At 45.3% G+C, this 23,387-nt stretch overlaps 1 protein-coding gene and 1 non-coding gene across 9 annotated transcripts in view; both read left to right on the plus strand.

Annotated features, from left to right (window-relative positions):
• Positions 1 to 202: 202 nt before the first annotated feature.
• The window catches only part of LOC112264092 (E1A-binding protein p400-like), a 29,915-nt gene continuing 6,730 nt past the window's right edge, over positions 203 to 23,387 (plus strand). For 2 of the 8 annotated variants that reach the window (XM_042331611.1, XM_042331614.1), the window contains exons 1-34: positions 447 to 610; positions 1,444 to 2,793; positions 2,921 to 3,028; positions 3,191 to 3,272; positions 3,535 to 3,648; positions 5,391 to 5,776; positions 5,876 to 6,175; positions 6,323 to 6,508; positions 6,606 to 6,746; positions 6,855 to 6,927; positions 7,030 to 7,079; positions 7,188 to 7,242; positions 8,155 to 8,244; positions 8,402 to 8,515; positions 8,676 to 8,866; positions 9,068 to 9,245; positions 9,357 to 9,493; positions 9,746 to 9,915; positions 10,137 to 10,311; positions 10,575 to 10,711; positions 10,922 to 11,108; positions 11,311 to 11,480; positions 11,650 to 11,792; positions 12,996 to 13,265; positions 16,266 to 16,439; positions 16,706 to 16,849; positions 17,001 to 17,056; positions 17,197 to 17,486; positions 17,788 to 17,990; positions 18,144 to 18,313; positions 19,169 to 19,365; positions 22,119 to 22,230; positions 22,503 to 22,769; positions 23,218 to 23,292. In XM_042331611.1, coding sequence (XP_042187545.1) covers positions 1,477 to 2,793; positions 2,921 to 3,028; positions 3,191 to 3,272; positions 3,535 to 3,648; positions 5,391 to 5,776; positions 5,876 to 6,175; positions 6,323 to 6,508; positions 6,606 to 6,746; positions 6,855 to 6,927; positions 7,030 to 7,079; positions 7,188 to 7,242; positions 8,155 to 8,244; positions 8,402 to 8,515; positions 8,676 to 8,866; positions 9,068 to 9,245; positions 9,357 to 9,493; positions 9,746 to 9,915; positions 10,137 to 10,311; positions 10,575 to 10,711; positions 10,922 to 11,108; positions 11,311 to 11,480; positions 11,650 to 11,792; positions 12,996 to 13,265; positions 16,266 to 16,439; positions 16,706 to 16,849; positions 17,001 to 17,056; positions 17,197 to 17,486; positions 17,788 to 17,990; positions 18,144 to 18,313; positions 19,169 to 19,365; positions 22,119 to 22,230; positions 22,503 to 22,769; positions 23,218 to 23,292 — 6,462 coding nt within the window. In that variant the 5' untranslated portion in view covers positions 447 to 610; positions 1,444 to 1,476. Of the gene's footprint in view, positions 348 to 445; positions 611 to 655; positions 758 to 1,443; positions 2,794 to 2,920; positions 3,029 to 3,190; positions 3,273 to 3,534; positions 3,649 to 5,390; positions 5,777 to 5,875; positions 6,176 to 6,322; positions 6,509 to 6,605; positions 6,747 to 6,854; positions 6,928 to 7,029; positions 7,080 to 7,187; positions 7,243 to 8,154; positions 8,245 to 8,401; positions 8,516 to 8,675; positions 8,867 to 9,067; positions 9,246 to 9,356; positions 9,494 to 9,745; positions 9,916 to 10,136; positions 10,312 to 10,574; positions 10,712 to 10,921; positions 11,109 to 11,310; positions 11,481 to 11,649; positions 11,793 to 12,995; positions 13,266 to 16,265; positions 16,440 to 16,705; positions 16,850 to 17,000; positions 17,057 to 17,196; positions 17,487 to 17,787; positions 17,991 to 18,143; positions 18,314 to 19,168; positions 19,366 to 22,118; positions 22,231 to 22,502; positions 22,770 to 23,217; positions 23,293 to 23,387 lie in introns of those variants that run through there. The other 6 variants (XM_042331613.1, XR_006084824.1, XM_042331615.1 and 3 more) reach the window with 6 other exon arrangements.
• LOC112264274 lies at positions 18,466 to 18,595 on the plus strand. The gene has a single exon (XR_002955618.1). It is a non-coding gene; the product is annotated as a small nucleolar RNA SNORA49 (small nucleolar RNA).

The raw sequence follows: 23,387 nt of genomic DNA on the forward strand, positions 1-23,387 counted from the left end.
ATGTTTGATGTAGCAATGTAAATGGATTTTTGTATTATTCATAATTTAAAAAATTACAAATGTATTTAAAAAAAACGAAGTTAGGGTACCCCAACAAGCGGCACGCAGGCCAAATGCGGTTTTATTTGCCCCCAAGCTCCTAGTGATTTTAATTGTGGAAATCTGTTCCCAAGTATTTCCACACATAATAGAGAGACAGATGATGATAGTAAGCGCAGCTTTAAATATGATGTATGTTTGTGCTCCTTGCGTCAATCTACAAAATTGTAATTGTGTTCCGCACCGACCAGCCGCTCAAGGAAAAAATCGTCCCTCGCTTGAATCTAGTTGATGATCCCTGGGTTGAGGTAAGAGTTAGGGTTAAGTAAGGATTATGGTAAATGTTAGTCTAAGGTTAGGGGTTAAGGTTTAGGGTGGCGACGTCCCAAGGATACCAGATAGCACGATCCTTGAAAAATTTAAGGTGGCCACCGCCATGTTTCATAATGAAATATGTCCAAAACATTACATGTAATATTTCCGTATAGCAGTATTTACATTTCATACATTTTTCTTTATTTTGAAATAATACTTTTTGGTTGATGACACTACAGCGTGAGTTGTATTTGCTGTAAGTAGCTAGTTCCATCTATTTACCCATAGACTAACGTATTAGCTAGCGCGAGCTAGTAGCACGCTATCCGAGGGAAGGAGCGGAATATCGGCCTTACGCGTGCCAAGTATTTGGACATTTAGCTAGTTGACTCAAAAGCTTTTTGTAAGCAACGTAAATACACATTTCATTAATGCATGGTCAACGCTGCATAGTTGGCTAATATAATGCTCGACCGTAGCATTATAGTTAGCTGTATCACATCTGAGTTAGGACAAGGCCGTGCAAAAACATAAGCATAGTTTAGCTAGCTACTGTAGCTACAGCTCATTTGAAAATATAGGCAGCCTAATTGTTTATTATGCTGCGGGTTATGAAGGTGGTGTTAACTAGTTAGCTGCATAATATGAAATGGCTCGGCAGCTATTATTACCTAGCTAGCTAACGTTAGCGAGCTCAAATAGCATTGTTACATTGTCTTAAATTCTGCAAACAACATTGTTAGGAAGCTAGCTAGATGCTCAACTGCGTCTGTCAGTGGATGTCTTTCTTTATTTCTTTACCAAATAAAACACGTCAAATATAACTAGCTAGCTTGCATGATGGAACTCTTTCATGAAAGGCTACCTTTGCCAAGCCATTCACTGATCTTTGCCATAGCTGTCAAAATGAAAAGTAATGTTACAGTGTCAAATAGCTACAGTTATTATGTACAGAATTATTCATGGTTGACATTGATACAAGAATATGTCAATGTTTGATTGAATGATACATATTTGCATAGTTTTGACCATTCAAATATGAAACCAATATTGGCTAAATTATTTGATGATAATGTCTACCCGCTGCAGGTATTGTTTCCCATAAAGTAACAGTGTTACGCAATGCACCATGGGAGTGGACAACAGCATATGCAACGGCAACTTCAGAGATCCAAGTCCATCGCTGGATCTGAAGCAGAAGACCAGCAGCAGCAGACCATGGCAGTTACTCAACAGCAGGCAACAGCCAACCACCCACAATCACCTGTGACCACGTTTGCATCTGCAGCCAGCCCTTCAGCCCCCAAGTCACCCAACTACCAGATAATCATGAGCCGCAGCCCTGTCACAGGCCAGAACATGAATATCACCTTACAAAATGTCAGTCAAATGGTGACGGGCAATCAACAGATCACCCTCACCCCACTCCCCCTCCAGAACCCAAGCTCTCCCGGCTTCCAGCACACAGCTCCGCAATGGAGGTTTGAGCATGCCCCGTCCTCCTATATCCAAGTAACCTCACCCCTGCCCCAATCCATGCAGCCCCAAAGTCCCACCCAGCACAACCCAGTACCCCTCCATCGACCTGGGGCACCCGGAGCAGGACTGAGTGTGTGTGGACAGAGCCCAACACGTTTTGTTGATACTGGCATGCTTGTGAGACAAATCAGTCTTGGCAGCCCATCTGGAAGTGGCCACTTTGTTTACCAAGAGGGGACAGGGTTGACACAGCTGGCTCCAACCACAGCTGGGCAGGTGCAGCTGCAACTGTCCTCCCCAGGGGCACCAGGCTCTGTGCGGGAACGCAGGTTGTCACAGCCCCATTTACAGACTGGAGGCACCATCCACCACCTTGGACCTCAGAGTCCTGTGGTCAGTGGCACTGCTCTGCCCACACTGGGGAGCCCAGGCCACATCACCACCTCCAACTTGCCACCTCAAATCAGCAGTATCATCCAGGGGCAGCTGGCGCGTCCCATGATATTTGAGAAGAATCTTGGTGTGGTAGCTGGAGTGGGGACAGCTGCCACAGCATCTTTCAATATGCCTTCCACCATTCCTCCTTCCAGCCCTTCCCTCACTAACCCTCCCCAAGGCATCCCCAATCCCCCCCTCACGCCTACCGGCATGAGCATGGGCTCCATCAAGAAACAGATACCCAAAAAGCTGGAGGAGATTGCACCTTCCAACCCAGAAGTGGCCCAGCTGAGGAAGCAGTGTCTGGAGCACCACACTAAGAAGATGGAGGGTCTGAAGGAGGTCTTCAAAGACTACCTGATTGAGCTGTTCTTCCTCCAGCACCTCCAGGGGAACATGATGGACTATTTGGCTTTCAAGAAGAAGCCCTGCGTCCCGCTTTTCACTTACCTGAGGCAGAACGACCTGGACCTTGAGGAGGAATCGGAAGAGGAGGAGCAGTCAGAGGTCATCAATGACGAGGTACCATTACAGAATTGATTGATATCTTGTTGTATTGTGTCTTAAAGTCCTATATTCAGAACCCCTCGACTTGTTATCCTGTGTTTAGGCTACATGAGTCTAGTTCAAATCTCTGTGCCACTCCCAGGTCAAGGTTGTCACTGGAAAGGATGGACAGGCGGGGACACCAGTTGCCATAGCTACACAGCTTCCACCCAATGTTTCAGCAGCATTCTCTTCCCAGCAGCAGTTCCAGGTGAAGAACGGTGATGGGGCACCAAGTGACTGCAACCTCTATAACCAGAGCGGATGGAACGGATTTATCGTTGTTTTAAATGTTTCCTTTTTTATCTCTTGGAAGACCATTTTTGATCTCTTGTATCCAAGCTCTTGTTAACCATTGGATATGTCTCCTCAGGTCCACCTGGGAGCATCAGGCAGCATGACAAACTCAGGGGACATGGATGCCTTTAAGAGGCAACAGGCAATGGCACACGCAGGTAGGGCAAGGACAGCACACTCCCGTGGCCTTTTTGTTGGTTTGTTTCCTCCCCCGTTTCGTTCTTTTTGTTGTTGTTTTTTGTTTTGTTTTCTTACCTCAAATTGCTTCTGCTTTTAGATATTTGGCATCTTCTACTAGCGCTGTGTGTAGAAGTCTTAACCCGAGGAAGGAGAGGTGGTCTGTATGGTGTACAGAAAGTAATTGCTGTTTGCCGAGTGTCTTTTTCTCGTTATGAGGGTATTGTGTGTTTTAAATCCCAGATCAGGCTAAGAGGTCCCGGATTGAAGTTGGTCGCCATAGAATGATTTTCCAGCATCCTGGTGTTTTAGGATCACCTGGCGTTCCACTCCAGCAGCTTATGCCGACAGCGCAAGGTAGGAGTGCTACTACCAGGCCGTTCTGTGTTCTGTTCAATGCTGCTGGACGTGTCATCAAACCTATGAGACAAACTGAATTCCAACAGCGTCCCATTGTCTCCAACGAAACCTCAAAGCAGCATCAACAAAGCGATCTTCATCCATCCGCTGGACAGACACCCCAGGAAGTTCAGGCATAGCTCTCCCAGCACTCTCTCTCTCTCTCTAGAACAAGGGATAAAATGGGGAAGAAGAAAAAAAAAAGTCTGAAGAAAGGAGTAGCCTCACTGGGAAGATGCCATGTCTTATGATTTGACTTTTATGTTTTATTGATCATCCGTCTCCATCCGTTTCTATTGTCAAATGTGTTCTTCTCGAGCGTCTGTTTGGACGGACTTTCCTGTGCCGTTGGAGCTTTGGCTAATTCGCAAGCGGATCACGGAAAGTAAGAAGGGAGGAACCCTGGGAAAAAACAAAATGTATCTTTCCAGTGGGGCATGTTTGCTCATTCGGTGATTGCTTTTTTGTTCTTCCTTTTTTATACTCATCATTCTCATCCCTCTGTATCCTGCACCCCCCTCCCTCTCTGTTGTCCGTCATTGCATTGTCAACATGGATTCACAATGCATTTCAATACTACATTTCCTTTATCAGTCATCAAGAGCATCCGTTGTTTCCTTTTCTTGTTCCATCATGCTCATCCTTTGTTGGTTTCCCCCATCTGTTTCCATGGCATACCGTTCTGACTTGGCCTCTTTCCCCCAGTTGTAGTAGGAAGGAGGGGAGCCGAGTGGAGGAAGCTTGATGCAGTCATGACATGTCACAGGTTGGCGTGGTGTATGTCAGGGCCAGGTGTTGATGTGGTCTAGGGGATGATGTGAGTGATGGTCAGGGAGGTAAGACAGGTGCTGCTCAGTCTGTGTGCACAGCTCCGCTCAGCCCTGCTGTCTGCAAGATCACGTGTGTCCTCCTGCTCACTCCTTTGCTTTGCTTTGCTATGGTCTGTGACCACAAAACTAGAGGCAAGTATTTGCCAGCATTCCAGCTAGGCATGACATTGCTTCATGCATGCTGAACATATGGTGCTTTTGTGATGGTGATTGCTCAATTTCTTTTCTTTTTTCTTCCCCTCTGTTTTATACTTTCAATATTTTCTGTTTCATTTGATTTTGAACCCTTTCTTCTCAGTCCCACTGCTGAAACTGTTTATGCATGATTAGTTCTGCTGTTTTAATCACATTCTCTTCTCTTAACATTTTAAAGATAATGTTTTTATTTTTGCATTAACAAAAGTAGTATTTTATTTGAAGGACATGTAGATGATCACATTGATTTGTTTCTTCTGTAACCATTGTTCTTTATAATTTTCATGAATGTTCTCTCTTCGTCAACAGTAAGAAATACACTGCTGTTGACTCATAGTACATCCAATTGAGACGTTCTGGGTCGCTGGTACCATAGATGGAGCAGTAAACACTATCGTTTTAGAATCAGATGATCACGTTCAGTCAGTACTGAAATGTATTGGCTTACGAATGAGGCACAAAATGCCCTTTGGCCTGAGTACTGCTCTGTCCCCCTTTAGTGCTCACCTGAATCTCAGTCCAGTGCAGAGTGTAGTGTTTTTAACAGGCCATTATTTTAGAGAGAGCAGGATTGGTATGGACAGAGAAACAGTAACTCACAGCCACACCTTGTTATTCTTTCCCTCTCTCTGCTCCTTTCCTTGTTTTCCCTATGACTTGGTTACTGTGCACCAGGCGGGATGCCCCCCAACCCACAGTCAGTTCAGATCCCCGGGCAGAAGCAGAACCAGCCGCTCTATGACCCGTCTAAAGGGCCTCCGGTGCAGAACGCTGCCAGCCTGCACACACCTCCCCCCCAGCTGCCAGGTCGCCTCCCACAGGGCGCCCTCCCCATGGCAGGCCTGCCCATGGCTCTCTCTCAGCAGTCACAGCTGTTGGAGAGCTCAGCCCAGGCCACCAACCTGCTTCAGGCCCAGGTGAAAGTGCAGGGGGCTGGCCCCATCATGGCTCCAGTAAACCACCACACACAGCTCCAGCAGCAGATGCAGTCTGGCCTTCACCTCCAGATGCAGGCTCAGCAGCTACAGCAGCCTCAGCCCATGCTGCAGCCAGGACAGGCGGTGAGTCCAAAGGATAACTTCCAAACATTGCATGTTTTTGGTTGTGTTCATCGGTTTGTAGATCAACGGTTTGCCTTCTCTCTCTCCTCCCTTGATCAGACTGTGGCTCTTGCTCGTCCTGGAGCAGAGTCCAACCAACCTGGCCAAAGAATGATGATCAACTCCCTGTCTAACCCCTCCATGTCTCCTGCCCCCCTCAATGTCCCCAACTCACTCCCTTCCCCCCACACCATTAGCCCCCTCCGCCATCCCGGGTCCAACATCACCCCTGCCACACAGTCCAAACTGGCCGGGCCCAACAGCACCTCTACTATCAAAATGGGTGGCTTTGGTCAGGGCTCAGGTATGCAGTCATCAGAAGGGAGCTCACAGGACAAACAAGCTGAGCAGACCAAACTGGTGAGGAGTTGGTTCAGAAAAACCTATGACTCTGCAAGAGCTTTTGTGTTCAGACTGCATTTCATACTGTTCAGGTGCTTTTATGTTCAGACTGATCAGGTGCTTCAGTGTTCAGACTGCTCATGATGTGACCTCTGACCCCCCCAGGAGAGCCAGGTGCACCAGCGTATCTCTGAGCTGAGGAAAGAGGGCCAGTGGTCAGCCAGCAGGCTGCCCAAGCTCATGGAGTCCCCTCGGCCGAAGTCCCACTGGGACTACCTACTGGAGGAGATGCAGTGGATGGCAGCTGACTTTGCCCAGGAGAGGAGGTGGAAGATGGCTGCTGCCAAGAAGGTATGATGCCATAGTCCTCTTGGTGTACTGTTACTGCAGTATTGTCATTGTTAAGATTTCAGTACACGATCATAACTGCATATGACATATTCCCCAGCTGGTTCGCACCTGTTCCCGTTACCATGACGAGCAGAAGAAAATGGAAGCGAAGTTCAAGAAAGAGGAAGAACTGCGGCTTCGTCACATTGCTAGCACCATCGCTAGAGAGGTGGAGTTCTTCTGGTCCAACATTGAGCAGGTAAGTTTCTCTTGATGTGAAAACTGTTCCATTGTTGTCCTTATTCATTTCAAGAGTTTGATCCACTCTGTCCATCCTAATTCATTTGTTCCATTTGGTTTCTCTTAGGTTGTGGAAATAAAACTACAGTTTGAGATTTATGAGAAGAGACTGAAAATGCTCAGCCTGCAGAGAGCATCGAGTAAGGGGGAGAGTTTATTTAAGAGCCTTTTGAAATGGTTTTACTACAAGCTAACTTTCATATAATATCTATTGAATATATTGGTTATTCCTTGTGTCACAGGACAAGATGTTAAACCTACTCAGTCGACAGCAGATAAAGCTGAAAAAGACGTAGGTGCTGCATTGACTTCCTGGCTCTTGTTGTCCAAATTATCCAGACATAATCTAATATTTTTTGGGGGTGGTATGACACTTATTTAAAATGTATCTTATTCACAGGAACCCACTATGTCATCAAGGAAGCGAAAGTCCAGCACTTCATTGGCTGAAGAAGGTATGTGTCCAAAATATACTGAACAAAAATATAAACCCAACATGAAACATGTGACTAACACTTTACATGAGCTGAAATAAAAGATCCCAGAAATTGTCCATATGCACAAAAAGCTTATTCTCTCAAATTTGTTTATATCCCTGTTTGTAAGCAATTTTCCATTGCCAAGATAATCCTTCCACCTGACAGGTGTGGCATATCAAGGAGCTGATTAAACAGCATGATCATTACATAGGTGCACCTTGTGCTTGGGACAATAAAAGGCCGCTCTAAAATGTGCAGTTTTGTCACACAACTCAATGCCACAGATGTGTCAAGTTTTGAGTGAGTGTGCAATTGGCATGCTGACTGCAGGAATGTCCAACATAGCTGTTACCAGAGAATAGAATGTTAATTTCTCTACCATAAGCCGCCTCCAACGTTGTTTTAGAGAATTTGGCAGTATGTCCAACCGGCTTCACAACCGCAGACCACGTGTAACCACGCCAGCCCAGGACCTCCACATCCGGCTTCCTCACCTGCGGGATCGTCTGAGACCAGCCACCCAGACAGTTGATGAAACTGAGGAGTATTTATGTCTGTAATAAAGCCCTTTTGTGGGGAAAAACTCATTCTGATTGGCTGGGCCTGGCTCCCAGTGAGTGAGCCTGGCTCCCAAGTGAGTGGGCCTGCCCAGTCATATAAAATTCAGAGATTAGGGCCTAATGAATTTATTTCAATTGGCTGATTTCCTTATATGAACTGTAACTCAGAAAGATCGTTGAAATTGTTTCATTTATATTTGTGTTCAGTATAATGTCATTTTGTTTAGGCTTTGAGCAGGTGGGTGCCAACAGGTGCCCTCTTGCATTGAACAGTTGTTTGAACACAAGTTATCCTGTAACTTTTCTATGGCTGTGTTCTCTCTTACAGTTCAGGATGAGGAGAGCACCATAGAGGAGCAGGAAGCCATAGAGGTGACAGCTGATCAGAGGGCAGAGTTGGCCGATCTAGCTAAAGATGGTCAGCATGACACACCTTTTTCTCACTAGAACCAGTGATGGATTTAGCCCGATGACCTTTATTTAATGGTGTTTTCTTTAAAACATGTCATGTTTATAAGTACCCCTTGGGTTTTGTCTATGCTGAGCCTTTCCTATCTGTCTTGTACCGTTCTCAGCTGAGATGCCTCTGGATGCATTGGTGAAACAGTATGCTGGTGCCTACACTGACAACTTTGACTGGCCCCAGCCTGCCCCACCGAGTGATGAGGAGGACCGTGAGGAGACTGAAGGTACACTTAAACTCTACATGTAAACTCCATCTCTGTGTACCCGTCTTGCTCTGTGCCGTGTGATTGTTGATATGCCAAGATGATTAGTTTCAAAGCAAAAGGATTTGTGGACGGGTGGTGTTCTCTCTGTATGGCTGATGTGGTTATTGTTCCATCTCAGAGATGGAGTCCTGTCTGGACAGCCCCCACGAGACTGTTGTGATAGACTCTCTGCTCAGTGTGGACCAGTATCGAGGTTCTGACAAGGCCTGCCCCCCTGGTGCTGACGGGAAGCCTAAGAAGGACATAGCAGAGGTGGCAGCCGCCACAGAACTCATCCTACCCAAGGGCAGTGCCAGGACCACCTCTTCTGTGAGTCCTCACATCTCAGCCTCACACTGACCCAGTGGTTCACTGGTGGGTGTCATTTAACCAGTTTGAGAATGAGAGGAATTTGGCAAGATTAATGAAATAGCAAAATTGCTTATAAACTTAATCTACAGTTATGACGACAGTTAGTGGGTTACTATGTACAAACAGGGAATCATTATGAACCTTTGCTATGTATCTCAGGTCCGCAGCCAGGCTCCTTTCCTGCTGCACGGATCACTGCGTGAGTACCAGCAGATCGGAGTGGACTGGCTAGCCAGCCTCCACAAGAAACACCTCAACGGCATCCTAGCAGACGAGACTGCATTGGGCAAGACCGTGCAGATTGTTGCCTACCTGGCCCATCTGGCCTGTCAAGAGGGTAATCTAACCTAATACTGAAATAGGTTATTCAATGCTTCTTTTATGTTTCTGTATGTAACCATGTATGTAGACATTCATATAGACTTATTTTTTTTTTTTTTAAATGTAGGTATCTGGGGCCCCCACCTAGTTGTGGTGAGGACGTGTAAGATGCTGAGCTGGGAGATGGAGTTTAAACGCTGGTGTCCTGGCCTCAAGATCCTCCTCTACCTTGGCAACAGACATGAATGCAGAGCAAAGAGAAGGGTAACTACTAATGATCTGTTTCAATAGGACCTTTTTCAATAGACAGACCCATGAGATTGAGTCCATTCCAGCAGAGAGACTTTGGGCAGGACAGCAGCACCAAATGTGACACAGTAAATCATGGACACTTCTCATGAATACAATGCCATAAAGATGTACATTTTCTTCTCTTTTTGTCTTATTTCAAATGCCCTTGTGTACCAGTTTGCATTTGTCTGTCCGTAACTTGTCGTGTTGTTGATGTGTCTCCAGTGGTGGGCGGAGGCCAATAGCTTCCATGTGTGTGTGACGTCCTACAAGCTGCTGCTGAAGGACCAGAGCCACTTCCTGAGAAGGAGGTGGAAACACCTGGTCCTGGATGAGGTGCAGCTCATTAAGAACATGTCTGAGAAACACTGGGAAACCATCTTTGCTCTCAAGAGGTGAACAACTCTTATTTGAGATTAGCTCTGTGGTTACACCCAATCACAGACTGGTCTGCCGAGGGCTTTTCGGTGACAGCTTAGTTAGCATGAAATGAAGGCTAAACTGTGTGTTATTTGTGTTATTTTTTTACCTTGTGGTTTTCCATGCATTTTAAATTGTTTGCGACTAAGAGAAACAACTAAAACTAATGATGTGTTGTTGTGGTTTGTGTTTCCAGTCAGCAGAGGATCCTCCTGATCAACACTCCACTACACAACACACTGAAGGAGCTGTGGACCATGATCCACTTCCTCCTGCCAGGCATCACCAGACCCTACACAGACTTCCCTGTCAAGCCAGGCACAGACCAGAACCAGGACTACTGCCACAAACTGGTCATTCGCCTACACAGGGTCAGTAGGGGTACAACCAAACGCTCATCTTTCTAATCCTTGTGTGTTTAGAGGTTGTCAGTAGTCACTGATATCATGGATCTCAATGGCAGTTTAGTTGTGGTGTGAAGTTGTTTATCATTTCTAATGTGTGTGTTTCATCATTAAAGAAGACATCTTGCTTAACATTGGTGGTCAGTATGATTCCCATTTACCAGGGCATAGCTGTTCATACCTAGTTACCAATTGATCTGACATCCTTTCTCCTCTCCTCTCCTCTCCAGATGATCCAACCCTTCATTCTGAGGCGCTGTAAGAGGGACGTGGAGAAGCAGCTCCCTAAGAAGTATGAACACATACTCAAGTGTCGCCTGTCCAGCAGACAGAGGAGCATGTATGAAGATATCCTCACTCAGCCAGGGTGAGTCGGGCCTCCAGACACCACAGTTCCTCAGCCTAATGTATGGACAACCTGATTGCATTTTGTCCTATTCTTGTAGACTGAATATTTGAGCACAGGTTCAACGGTAGAAATGCATGTTGATTCTTTGGTTATTAACAGAGCATGGTTGCACCGATGTTAAATTCACTTGCCCTGTTTCTGAATGTCTGGTCCTCTGTCTGCCCCTAGAGCCCAGGAGGCGTTGAAGCCGGGTCATTTTGTGAGTGTGCTGCAGGTGCTGCTGCAGCTGCAGAGGATCTGTAACCACCCAGACCTGGTAAACATCAGGGAGACCAGCAGCTCCTACGTGTGTTTGTCTCTGCAGTACAACACCCCTTCCCTGGTGCTGGGAGCCCTGCAGGAGGACCAACGCACGGTAGGACTAGGAGGGTGCCAGTACCACACAGCTAAAAACTCCTGAGGGTTTTTATTCCGATTATTTTATTTCATTAGTACTGCTCACCCGAATGACGTACAATGAAATTGATTAAATTGGTTTTGATTTATCTCTAGGTCTTTATCTGACAACTTAGTCTCCACCTACATTCAGAACACGTTTTCCTTTTGTCCTTTTCTAGAGCTTGGACCTGTCCCTGTTTGACCTGATCAGTAATGAGAACAGACTGACGCGCTACGAGACGGAGGAGGTTCTACCCAAACTCAAAGTCACCCGTCAGCTGATCGAGGAGCTCCACAGAACCCCGGACCCACCGGCCAGGCCCAAGCCCTGCAAGATCAAACCCATGAGGTCTGTGCGCTGCCTTTCACATCACATGGAAACCATAATACACACCACATGACATGGATGATTACATTCTGTTTCTGACGAAAATGCAGAATGAAGTGTATTTTTGAATTCTCACAGCGCTAGGCTGACTTGCTTGACCTTTTCATTGAATCTATGATTTGATTGACAGGTTGTTCCAGCCAGTGCAGTATGGTACCAAGCCAGAGGGTCGTCTAGTGCCCATGAGTAGTACTGTGGGTCAGCAGCGTCCTCCAGCCACCACTACCCCCGACACCTCCAAGTCCCCAGTCACAACCACTACCGCCACACAGGGTAAGACCTCACTATAGATCCCTATAACAAGGGTGCACCTTTGTATGCACAGGGGTTCACACTGTTTTCAAGTTGAATAACTTGATGATGTAAATCAAACATTTATCTTAATGTGTTTTGATAATTGCAGTTGATTATTTACAGTATTTTTGCAGTGTGTATCACACAGATAATCGCATGATACTACCATGTAATGGCATGTGTGATTTTAGTCTGTCATGACACTAAAAACTGCATTTTAGTGAAGTTAATTAAACTAACTGCATATTGTGTCATTACCGCCTTTTACATTTTGAAATTGTCTGGTTTATGCACGTGTAACTTTAAAAGATGGGGTCATCAACGTAATTTTGGGAAAAAATCTGCAAAACATTTTACTGCTCCAAATGTATTCTGAAGCAGGGAAGTCGAAGGTGAATATGTTATTATATTGACATCCTCTTTTGACTCTAAACCAGGGATGGGCAACTTTGATGGGGGTGGGGGCCATCAAAAATGGGAACTCTCCATGAGGTAATGCCGTGGCTCGCGGGTGTGCATACATGAGGTCAGAGCCGGCCCTAACTGTTTGGGGACACTAAGTGAAATTTTGCAAGCAACATATTTTAGGTGCCTCCTTGACAGTGAAGAGGGAAAAAAGGTAAGATGAGAGTCAATTTCCTGCAAATCTACACATTTTTAAAACAAGTTTTCTGCAATTTTACATATTTTGCTATGGAGCGGAGAGAAGATTTAGCAATTTTATAACTCATTTCATGCAATTCTACTCATTTTGCCATGATGGCGGAGAGAAAAATGTGTAGTTTTATAGCTAATTTCCTCCAAGTCAACACATTTTACTGACATGGGCTACTTATTTGACTGTCAGTGACTGACATAACAAGAGAAAAACTGCTGATTCACAACCACATTTTAAACTTGCACTTTGTGTATTATACTATTCTAACTCTCCACAGTACATTGAGACACCCGACTGAGTTCCATAATCAAAAAATTATAATAATTGGAAATTGATCTGCGGGCCTACAAAGGGGGGTCTGCCAGTTGCCCATCCCTGTTCTGGACCTATCTATCCCAGACCGGTATAAACCAAACCTATGTGATGGACCCACCACCCTCAGGTTGTGCTGTTGAATTAACTGACACGTTTTTTCAGTCCCTTCCTAACAGTTAGCCCATTCCAAACCCCCTTGTACTTCACAGTGGCTGGGACGGCTATTCAGAAAGCCCAGACTACCTCTGCAGCCACCGGCACCACTGGGTCTGCTGTAGGCTCCTCTGGGAGCGCTGCCACTGGCCAGCATGTGGTGGGGACTGTGGCCCTGGGTCAGGCTCTGTGTGGTGCAGCCCAGCCCACTCTGCCTGGCATTGTCCAGGTCCACAGGCCATCCCTAGGCCCCACCCATGCCATCCAGCCCAGCCTGGTTCCACAGAGGCTGGTTCTAACGTCCCAGGCCCAGGCAAGGTTGCCTAGTAAGTGGCCCCCTCCCTCCAACGTTTCCCTCCACTTTCGACTCAACAGATAGGGCTGCTCTGACAACAGGCCTCTCTCTCTCTCTGGGACACTGCTGATGTGTGTTTGGGTCTTGGCTTTTAAAGAAACAGCACTTCTTTCTGTGTAAATACAAAAATCTATGTCATTGTGGAATTATAGTATTAGAATATTATTATCATGTTAACAGTATTGTTTGATATAGTTTTAAAGGTAGAAAACATATTCAGGTTTACAGCTATGGCATTTCCATTGTTCTATTTTACTGCAGCGTATCAATGAGTGAAGATAAAAAGCACTTTAAAAATGAGAACTACAGCCACGTCAGCAGCATCCCCAAACAGCCCCCTCAGTATCTCTTCTGAAACCTGCATGTCCACAACCCAACGTCTGCTGCCATGATAGACCACACAAGACTGTTTTAACCATTTGAAAATTATATTCCCCCACCCCTAAATATTGGTTCTCCCATTTTACTAATATTTTGCCTCTTATCAGCTCAGCTGCAGGAAGGGATCCTAAATCTTTGGTTCCTCTGTTTGTTGATGTCGTTTTTTCTGGTTTATTTTGACTCTGAAGTAGAGGTCGACCGATAATGATTTTTCAACGCCGATACCGATTATTGGAGGACCACAAAAAAATTGCAGATGCCGATTAATTGGCCGATTTACTTTTTTTTTTTTTTATATAATAGAAATTAAACAAATATTTTATTTTATTTGTAATAATGACAATTACAACAATACTGAATGAACACTAATTTTCACTTAATATAATACATCAATAAAATCTATTTAGACTCAAATAAATAATGAAACATGTTCAATTTGGTTTAAATAATGCAAAAACAAAGTGTTGGAGAAGAAAGTAAAAGTGTAATATGTGCCATGTAAGAAAGCTAATGTTTAAGTTCCTTGCTCAGAACATGAGAACATATGAAATCTGGTGGTTCCTTTTAACATGAGTCTTCAGTATTTCCAGGTAAGAAGTTTTAGGTTGTAGTTATTATAGGACTATTTCTCTCTCTATACCATTTGTATTTCATTAACCTTTTGACTATTGGATGTTCTTATAGGCACTTTAGTATTGCCAGTGTAACGGTATAGCTTCCGTCTCTCTCCTCGCTCCTACATGGGCTCGAACCAGGAACACATCGACAACAGCCACCTTCGAAGCAGCGTTACACATGCAGAGCAAGGGGAACAACTACTCCAAGTCTCAGAGCGAGTGACGTTTGAAACGCTATTAGCGCGCACCCCGCTAACGAGCTAGCCATTTCACATCGGTTACACCAGCCTAATCTTGGGAGTTGATAGGCTTGAAGTCATAAACAGCGCAATGCTTCAAGCACAACAAAGAGCTGCTGGCAAAATGCACAAATGTGCTGTTTGAATGAATGCTTACGAGCCTGCTGGTGCCTACCACCGCTCAGTCAGACTGCTCTATCAAATCATAGACTTAATTATAACATAATAACACACAGAAATAGGAGCCTTTGGTCTCATTAATATGGTCGAATCCGGAAAGTATCATCTCGAAAACAAGACGTTTATTCTTTCAGTTAAAATCCGGAACCGTTCCGTATTTTATCTAACGGGTGGCATCCATAAGTCTAAATATTCCTGTTGCACAACCTTCAATGTTATGTCATAATTACGTAAAATTCTGGCAAATTAGGCGGCCCAAACTGTTGCATATACACTGACTCTGCGTGCAATGAACGCAAGAGAAGTGACACAATTTCACCTGGTTAATATTGCCTGCTAACCTGGATTTATTTGAGCTAAATGTGCATGTTTAAAAATATATACTTCTGTGTATTGATTTTAAGGAAGGCATTGAAGTTTATGGTTAGGTACACATTGGAGCAATGACAGTCCTTTTTCACGAATACGCACCGCATCTATTATATGCAACGCAGGACCCGCTAGATAAACTAGTAATATCATCAACCATCTGCAGTTAACTAGTGATTATGATTGATTGATTGTTTTTTATATGATATGTTTAATGCTAGCTAGCAACTTACCTTGGCTTACTGCATTCGCGTAACAGGCAGGCTCCTCGTGGAGTGCAATGTAATCAGGTGGTTAGAGCTAGTTAACTGTAAGGTTGCAAGATTCAATCCCTGAGCTGACAAGGTAAAACTCTGTCGTTCTGCCCCTGGACAGGCAGTAAACCCACCGTTCCAAGGCTGTCATTGAAAATAAGAATGTGGTCTTAACTGACTTGCCTAGTTAAATAAAGATTAAATAAATGTGTAAAAAAAAAACGGCCAAATTGGTGTCCAAAAATTCAGATTTCCGATTGTTATAAAAACTTGAAATCGACCCTAATTAATTGGTCGACCTCTACTCTGAAGGTGTGCACTGCTAAGCATGTGTAAATGGTCGCACATACTGCTGACCTCAGGCCAGTCCCTACCCCCAGTGTGAACACACACAGTTACCTTTTCAATAGTAACTCAACACACAACTCAGAAATTATAGCATTTAAAACTATTATTGCCAAAAAATGCATCTTTAAAAGAGCATACAGGTCTTTTTGGGCAATCATTTGGATAAAGGTGCATCGTGTAATTGCATGCCTGCAATAGGTGTTGTTGTTGAAAAAGCAGTTAAGTGCAAGCCACTTTAACTGAAAAAAGCAGTGGCACCTGAAGATGACTTGTTCTTTTTTTAAATTTTCCCCCTCAGGTTCTGGTAGAGATTAGCAACCACAATGGTTCTGGTGTTGTGGAGTGCAGCTACCTACGCTTGTCCCACTCATTAACCCACCCTGGTTCTGCATGTCTAGTCCCCCTCACCCTTCAACTAACTGAAATATCAAACATGTCTTTATTTTGTCTTTTTGGTGATGCACTGCTAGACTGTTTCTGACAGCAGTCCTCTTTTGGTCTGTGGTGTTATTTGACTAGAGGTGTGTGTGTGTCTGTCTGTCTGTCTGTCTGTCTGTCTGTCTGTCTGTCTTCCCTCCTGAAGGTGGAGATGTGGTGAAAATAGCCCAGCTGGCGTCCATAGCAGGCAGTCAGAACCGGATCTCCCAGCCTGAGACCCCCGTCACGCTGCAGTTCCAGGGCAACAAGTTCACCCTGTCCCCCAGCCAGCTCCGACAGCTCACCACAGGGCAGCCCTTGCAGCTCCAAGGTACACTCGGTAATGTACACCCAACATTTCATACTCTCCTTATTACCTCTCTTTCCCTTCAATATATTGCAATCACTTGCAACAAATATGTTACTTTTCTCTCTGCCATGTAATTTATTCCAAATCCCCATCATATAAATATTTAGAGTTGGATAACCGATGTTACATGTATAGACATTTTTACTTAGAGAGTGATGAAATTAAATGGTTATTACCCTAAGTAGCTGTTTGAAGGTTTCCGTGTTGTCTGTGTGCCTGGTTGTGTGGTGGTACAGGTAACATCCTGCAGATAGTGTCGGCCCCGGGTCAGCAGATCCTCCGGCCTCAGGGCTCCATGCTCATGCAGACGGTACCTCAGGCTGTACCCATCTCCAACTCCTCCTCCACACCTGGCACCCCATCCCCCCCAACCCACCAAGGTAAGCCATCCACCTTCAACTGTGAATAATGCAGATAGTGCCTGAAGAATTACATCACTGTCTCTGCTGTCATGGCTTACAACTCTATAGTCACCTTTCTGACAGTGGTTGTGCCGTAATGGCCTTGGTCTTTCTCCCTTTACTTGTAAAGTTTCAGCCTCAGGGGTGAGCGTCAAGCCAGCTCCTGCTGCTCCTATTGCCCCTCAGGTAGGTAGAACTGGCACCGGTAGAACACAGTAGAAAATGAAACGAAACTACATACCTATATTTCTGTAGTCCCATGATCCATATTCTCACCAACACGATGAAATGTCACTATGATGCCGTTCTTTTGTGTCATGTACAAGGAGTCGTCAGAGGAGAGGAGTCGTCTGCTGAAGGAGCGTCTGAGCCGCCTGTTCAGTTCCAACGAGCGGCGCTGTGGCCGCAGTGTCCTGTACGGGGCTGACCTGCTCCAAGCCTGTTCTGTGACCCCAGGGGCTCCTCACTCTGCCCTGAGCCCCAGGGGCTGGAGGTGGGTGGGCAGGGACAGCTGCCTCAGGGCCCAGAGGACCCCTGTGGCCACCACCACACACCTCCAGTCTGCCCTGCTCTCCTCCACACACCGCCAGGATGCCGGCAGCCACCTAGTCAGCAGGTATCCAACTTCCCACGATGGTCAATCACATCACTGTCAGATTAAACTTTTATTTCAGGATGGACGTGATCGCCCTGGTTCAGAATATAGTTATGTTTGCGTATAGTGAATTGAGTTAAAGCCTACTTGAGTTCACATAGGCTTTTGTGCTTCTACACCTGCATTGCTTGCTGTTTGGGGTTTTAGGCTGGGTTTCTGTACAGCACTTTGAGATATCAGCTGATGTATGAAGGGCTATATAAATAAATTTGATTTGATTTTGTATTTCTTACAGTCATTAAAAACTCTCTCCTCTCTTTAGGTTATCATGTGTTGTCCCTGTCGCAGTAGCTCCTCCCCCTCACCTGTATGCAGCCAATCCCCCAGCTCCCTACAGCCTGGAGCAGAAGTCGATCAGTCGCAGGCTTCGGGAGGCTGCAGCCCCCTACAGCACAGAGATCCACCGCCTGGCCTCTGGACGCCAGCTCCAGTTCCCTGACCTGCAGCTCATGCAGATGGACTCAGGTGAGCTCAGCAGAAGACTATATTTAGCTTTGTGTGCCAGGGCTCTAGGATCTCCTATAAGCCTGGCTCAACATAGGTAGTCCATTTGGTGCGTGGGCTGCACACATTGTTCGAATTACGCAAAAATGAGCTCCTTTTTTTCCCTCGCCGAAGGTAAACTTGAGGCCCTGGCCATTCTGCTCCAGAAGCTGAGGTCGGAGAATCATCGAGTCCTCATCTTCACACAGATGGTAAAGATGCTGGACATCCTGGAGGCCTTCCTGGACCACCGGCAGCTCACATACATCCGCGTGGACGAGAGCCTGACCACAGAGGAACGGCAGGTAAAACACCTTTGTACAAAGGAAGTAATCCGCTGCACCAGTTATGGTGCCTGTGTTATAGTGAGTTCACACACAGAGACTTATATTGTGTTGCATGACTAGGGTTAATTGTAGTTCACTCACCCAGTGACAGCCCTGCCTCTCTTTCTGTTTCTCCCTGTCTAACACTGGGACCTCTTGATTCAGTGCAGTGTTCTGGCACTATAAGGGGACAGAGTACTACGCTCTCTTCCCTCCCTACTGGATTCTGTTCCTCCTAGGGCCTTAAGAGAAGCACACAGTGACAACTCTAGAGAACCTATGGGGCTATTGGGCTTTTTTAGTGCTGTACTTTTTACTTTTCTGCTATACTTGCCGTTTCATTTTCTGTCTGAAAAACCTGTTTCTGCTACACTTGCTATTTTTATTTTCTGGCTGTCCAATCAGATGTGTCTGCCTCCTGTCTAACTGACCTCTTGTTTAATTCTCCTTCCGTCTCTCGGTCGGTTAGCTGAGGGAACTATACCGGAGGTGTTTGGTTTGTAACATTTGAAGCAGAGGAAGTGTGTCTTCATTTGTCTAAAAGACAAAGTATAGTTGTGACCAACTGCTCAGTTTCAGCACACCAGTCACTGATGCAGCATATAATCTTATCATAAACCATACAATAATTTGTAGGATTTAGACCTCTCCAACCATCTATACCATGTGTTTTGTAGATGCTAGACAAGTATTGGTCAGGGTCACAAGACGTAATGCTACCTATACAATTATCTTAATTGGAGTATTGGGATAGGATACAACTCTGAAGCCCTCTCCTTAGGACTAATCTGTCTCTCTCTCGGTTTCTCACGATATCTCCCTCCCTCCCATCAGGAGCATATGAAGACCTTCAACAGGAACAGACAGGTGTTCTGTAGCATTCTGACCAACCGCTGCTGCTCGGCCGTGGGGACCGTGTTCGATGCAGACACCATTATATTCTACGACACAGACCTCAACCCCAGCATGGACGCCCGCACCCAGGAGTGGTGCGACAAGATCGGACGCTTCAAGGACATCCACATCTATAGGTAACACACAGGCTAAAGACATGTTCTGCCATACAGTTGAAGTCGGAAGTTTACATACACCTTAGACAAATACATTGAAACTCAGTTTTTCACAATTCCTGACATATAATCCGAGTAAAAATTCACTGTCTTAGGTCAGTTAGTATCAACACTTTATTTTAAGAAGGTGAAATGTCAGAATAATAGAGATAATTATTTATTTCAGGTTTTATTTATTTCACAAGCTTCCCACAATAAGTTGGGTGAATTCTGGCCCATTCCTCCTGACAGAGCTGGTGTAACTGAGTCAGGTTTGTAGGCCTCCTTGCTCGGACACGCTTTTTTAGTTCTGCCCACACATTTTCAATAGGATTGAGGTCAGGGCTTTGTGATGGCCACTACAATACCTTGACTTTGTTGTCCTTTAGCCATTTTGCCACAACTTTGGAAGTATGCTTGGGGTCATTGTCCATTTGGAAGACCCATTTGCGACCAAGCTTTAACTTCCCGACTGATGTCTTGAGATGTTGCTTCAATATATCCACATCATTTTCCTCCCTCATGATGCCATCTATTTTGTGAAGTGCACCATTTCCTCCTACAGAAAAGCACCCCCACAACATGATGCTGCCACCCCCGTGCTTCATGGTTGGGATGGTGTTCTTTGGCTTGCAAGCCTCCCCCTTTTTACTCCAAACTTTACGATGGTCATTATGGCAAAACAGTTCTATTTTTGTTTCATCAGTCCGGAGGACATTTCTCCAAAAAGTACGATCTTTGTCCCCATGTGCAGTTGCAAACCGTAGTCTGGCTTTTTTATGGCGGTTTTGGAGAGGTGGCTTCTTCCTTGCTGAGCGGCCTTTCATGTTATGTCGATATAGGACTCGTTTTACTGTGGATATAGATACTTTTGTACCTGTTTCCTCCAGCATCTTCACAAGGTCCTTTGCTGTTCTGGGATTGATTTGCACCAAAGTACGTTCATCTCTAGGAGACTCCTTCCTGAACGGTATGACGGCTGCGTGGTTCCATGGTGTTTATACTTGCGCACTATTGTTTGTTCAGATGAACGTGGTACCTTCAGGCGTTTGAAAATTGCTCTCAAGGATGAACCAGACTTGTGGAGGGCTATCATTTTTTTCTGAGATCTTGGCTGATTTCTTTTGATTTTCCCATGATGTCAAGCAAGGAGGCACAGCGTTTGAAGGTAGGCCTTGAAATGCATCCACAAGTACACCTCCAATTGACTCAATTGATGTCAATTACCCTATCAGAAGCTTCTAAAGCATTGACATCATTTTCTGGCTTTTTCCAAGCTGTTTAAAGGCACAGTCAACTTAGTGTATGTAAGTGTGGTGTGTGGTGTCAGGAAAATAACCTCACACTCAACGTCAACAAAACTAAGGAGATGATTGTGGACTTCAGGAAACAGCAGAGGGAACTCCCCCCTATCCACATCGATGGAACAGTAGTGGAGAGGGTAGTAAGTTTCAAGTTCCTCGGCATACACATCACAGACAAACTGAATTGGTCCACTCACACAGACAGCATTGTGAAGAAGGCGCAGCAGCGCCTCTTCAACCTCAGGAGGCTGAAGAAATTCGGCTTGTCACCAAAAGCACTCACAAACTTCTACAGATGCACAATCGAGAGCATCCTGGCGGGCTGTATCACCGCCTGGTACGGCAACTGCTACGCCCACAACCGTAAGGCTTTCCAGAGGGTAGTGAGGTCTGCACAACGCATCACCGGGGGCAAACTACCTGCCCTCCAGGACACCTACACCACCCGATGTTACAGGAAGGCCATAAAGATCATCAAGGACAACAACCACCCGAGCCACTGCCTGTTCACCCCGCTATCATCCAGAAGGCGAGGTCAGTACAGGTGCATCAAAGCTGGGACCGAGAGACTGAAAAACAGCTTCTATCTCAAGGCCATCAGACTGTTAAACAGCCACCACTAACATTGAGTGGCTGCTGCCAACACACTGACTCAACTCCAGACACTTTAATAATGGGAATTGATGGGAAATGATGTCAAATATATCACTAGCCACTTTAAACAATGCTACCTAATATAATGTTTACATACCCTACATTATTCATCTCATATGTATACATATATACTGTACTCTATATCATCTACTGCATCCTTATGTAATACATGTATCACTAGCCACTTTAACTATGCCACTTTGTTTACATACTCATCTCATATGTATATACTGTACTCGATACCATCTACTGTATCTTGCCTAAGCTGCTCTGTACCATCACTCATTCATATATCTTTATGTACATATTCTTTATCCCCTTACACTGTGTATAAGACAGTCGTTTTTTTTGTTGGAATTGTTAGTTAGATTACTTGTTCGTTATTACTGCATTGTCGGAACTAGAAGCACAAGCATTTCGCTACACTCGCATTAACATCTGCTAACCATGTATAAGTGACAAATAAAATGTGATTTGATGTAAACTTCTCACCCACTGTAATTGTGATACAGGGAATTATAAGTGAAATAATTTGTCTGTAAACAGTTGTTGGAAAAATGACTTGTGTCATGCACCAAGTAGATGTCCTAACCGACTTGCCAAAACTATAGTTTGTTAACTAGACATTTGTGGAGTGGTTGAAAAACAAGTTTTATTGACTCCAACCTAAGTGTATGTAAACTTCTGACTTCAACTGTAACTCTACATACCATATCAGGATGACTAACTGGAATGTTAGTCAGTTTGAAGTTGGTAACTTGGTATTTTGTATCCCAGACTGGAGAGTGGGAACTCCATTGAAGAGAAGCTGCTGAAGAACGGCACCAAGGATCTGATCAGAGAGGTGGCTGCCCAGGGGACTGACTACACCCTGGCATTCCTCACACAGGTAGAATCTTTTACCCTCACTCCAACCAGCCCCACTCACACAGGTAGGATCTTTTACCCTCACTCCAACCAGCCCCACTCACACAGGTAGGATCTTTTACCCTCACTCCAACCAGCCCCACTCACACAGGTAGGATCTTTTACCCTCACTCCAACCAGCACCCAGCCCCACTCACACAGGTAGGATCTTTTACCCTCACACCAACCAGACACCAGCCCCACTCTGACTAAAACCCCATACTATATTATTTCATATGTTGTGTCTCTGTCCAGCGAACCATCCAGGACCTGTTTGAGGTGGAGACCGGCTCTGGGGAGAAGGTTGAGGAGTTTGTTGTTCTGCACCAGGAGCCGTCTCCCTCTGAGGCAATCTCTCCCCGCGTGGCCAGGCCCTACATCCAGGCCCTTCACAGCATCAGCCTGGATGCCCCACCACCAGAGTGGCAGGGGGAGGAGGGTCAGGAGGAGGACCTGGAGAAAGAGGCACAAGTCAAGGAAGAGCCCTCTCAGCTAGAGGAGCTCAGTGCTGTCATGGACCAGGTGATAAACAGTCATTAAGTGCCTTCTTACAGTATGTTGTAGACTACATACCAGGGAGCTAACACATCAGTTTTAACTAGAGCTGGATGGTCTTGTAGACTACATACCAGGGAGCTAACACATCAGTTTTAACTAGAGCTGGATGGTCTTGTAGACTACATACCAGGGAGCTAACACATCAGTTTTAACTACAGCTGGATGGTCTTGTAGACTACATACCAGGGAGCTAACACATCAGTTTTAACTACAGCTGGATGGTCTTGTAGACTACATACCAGGGAGCTAACACATCAGTTTTAACTAGAGCTGGATGGTCTTGTAGACTACATACCAGGGAGCTAACACATCAGTTTTAACTACAGCTGGATGGTCTTGTAGACTACATACCAGGGAGCTAACACATCAGTTTTAACTACAGCTGAATTGTCTTAAACTTATACTCCATCAGCTGACGCCGATAGAAAAATATGCCCTGCAATACCTGGAGTATCTTCATGTCAGTGAAGACGAACATGTTGCTAAGGTAAGACTCAAAACAGTCCTCTCAGTAGTCCCTCTGGATGTCTAACTCGTAAGACCTTGCATTCTCAAGTAGCACCAGACCACAATTAAAAACAA

This window comes from Oncorhynchus tshawytscha, linkage group LG12 (genome assembly GCF_018296145.1).
Source record: "Oncorhynchus tshawytscha isolate Ot180627B linkage group LG12, Otsh_v2.0, whole genome shotgun sequence".
In the NCBI taxonomy this organism is placed as follows: domain Eukaryota; kingdom Metazoa; phylum Chordata; class Actinopteri; order Salmoniformes; family Salmonidae; genus Oncorhynchus; species Oncorhynchus tshawytscha.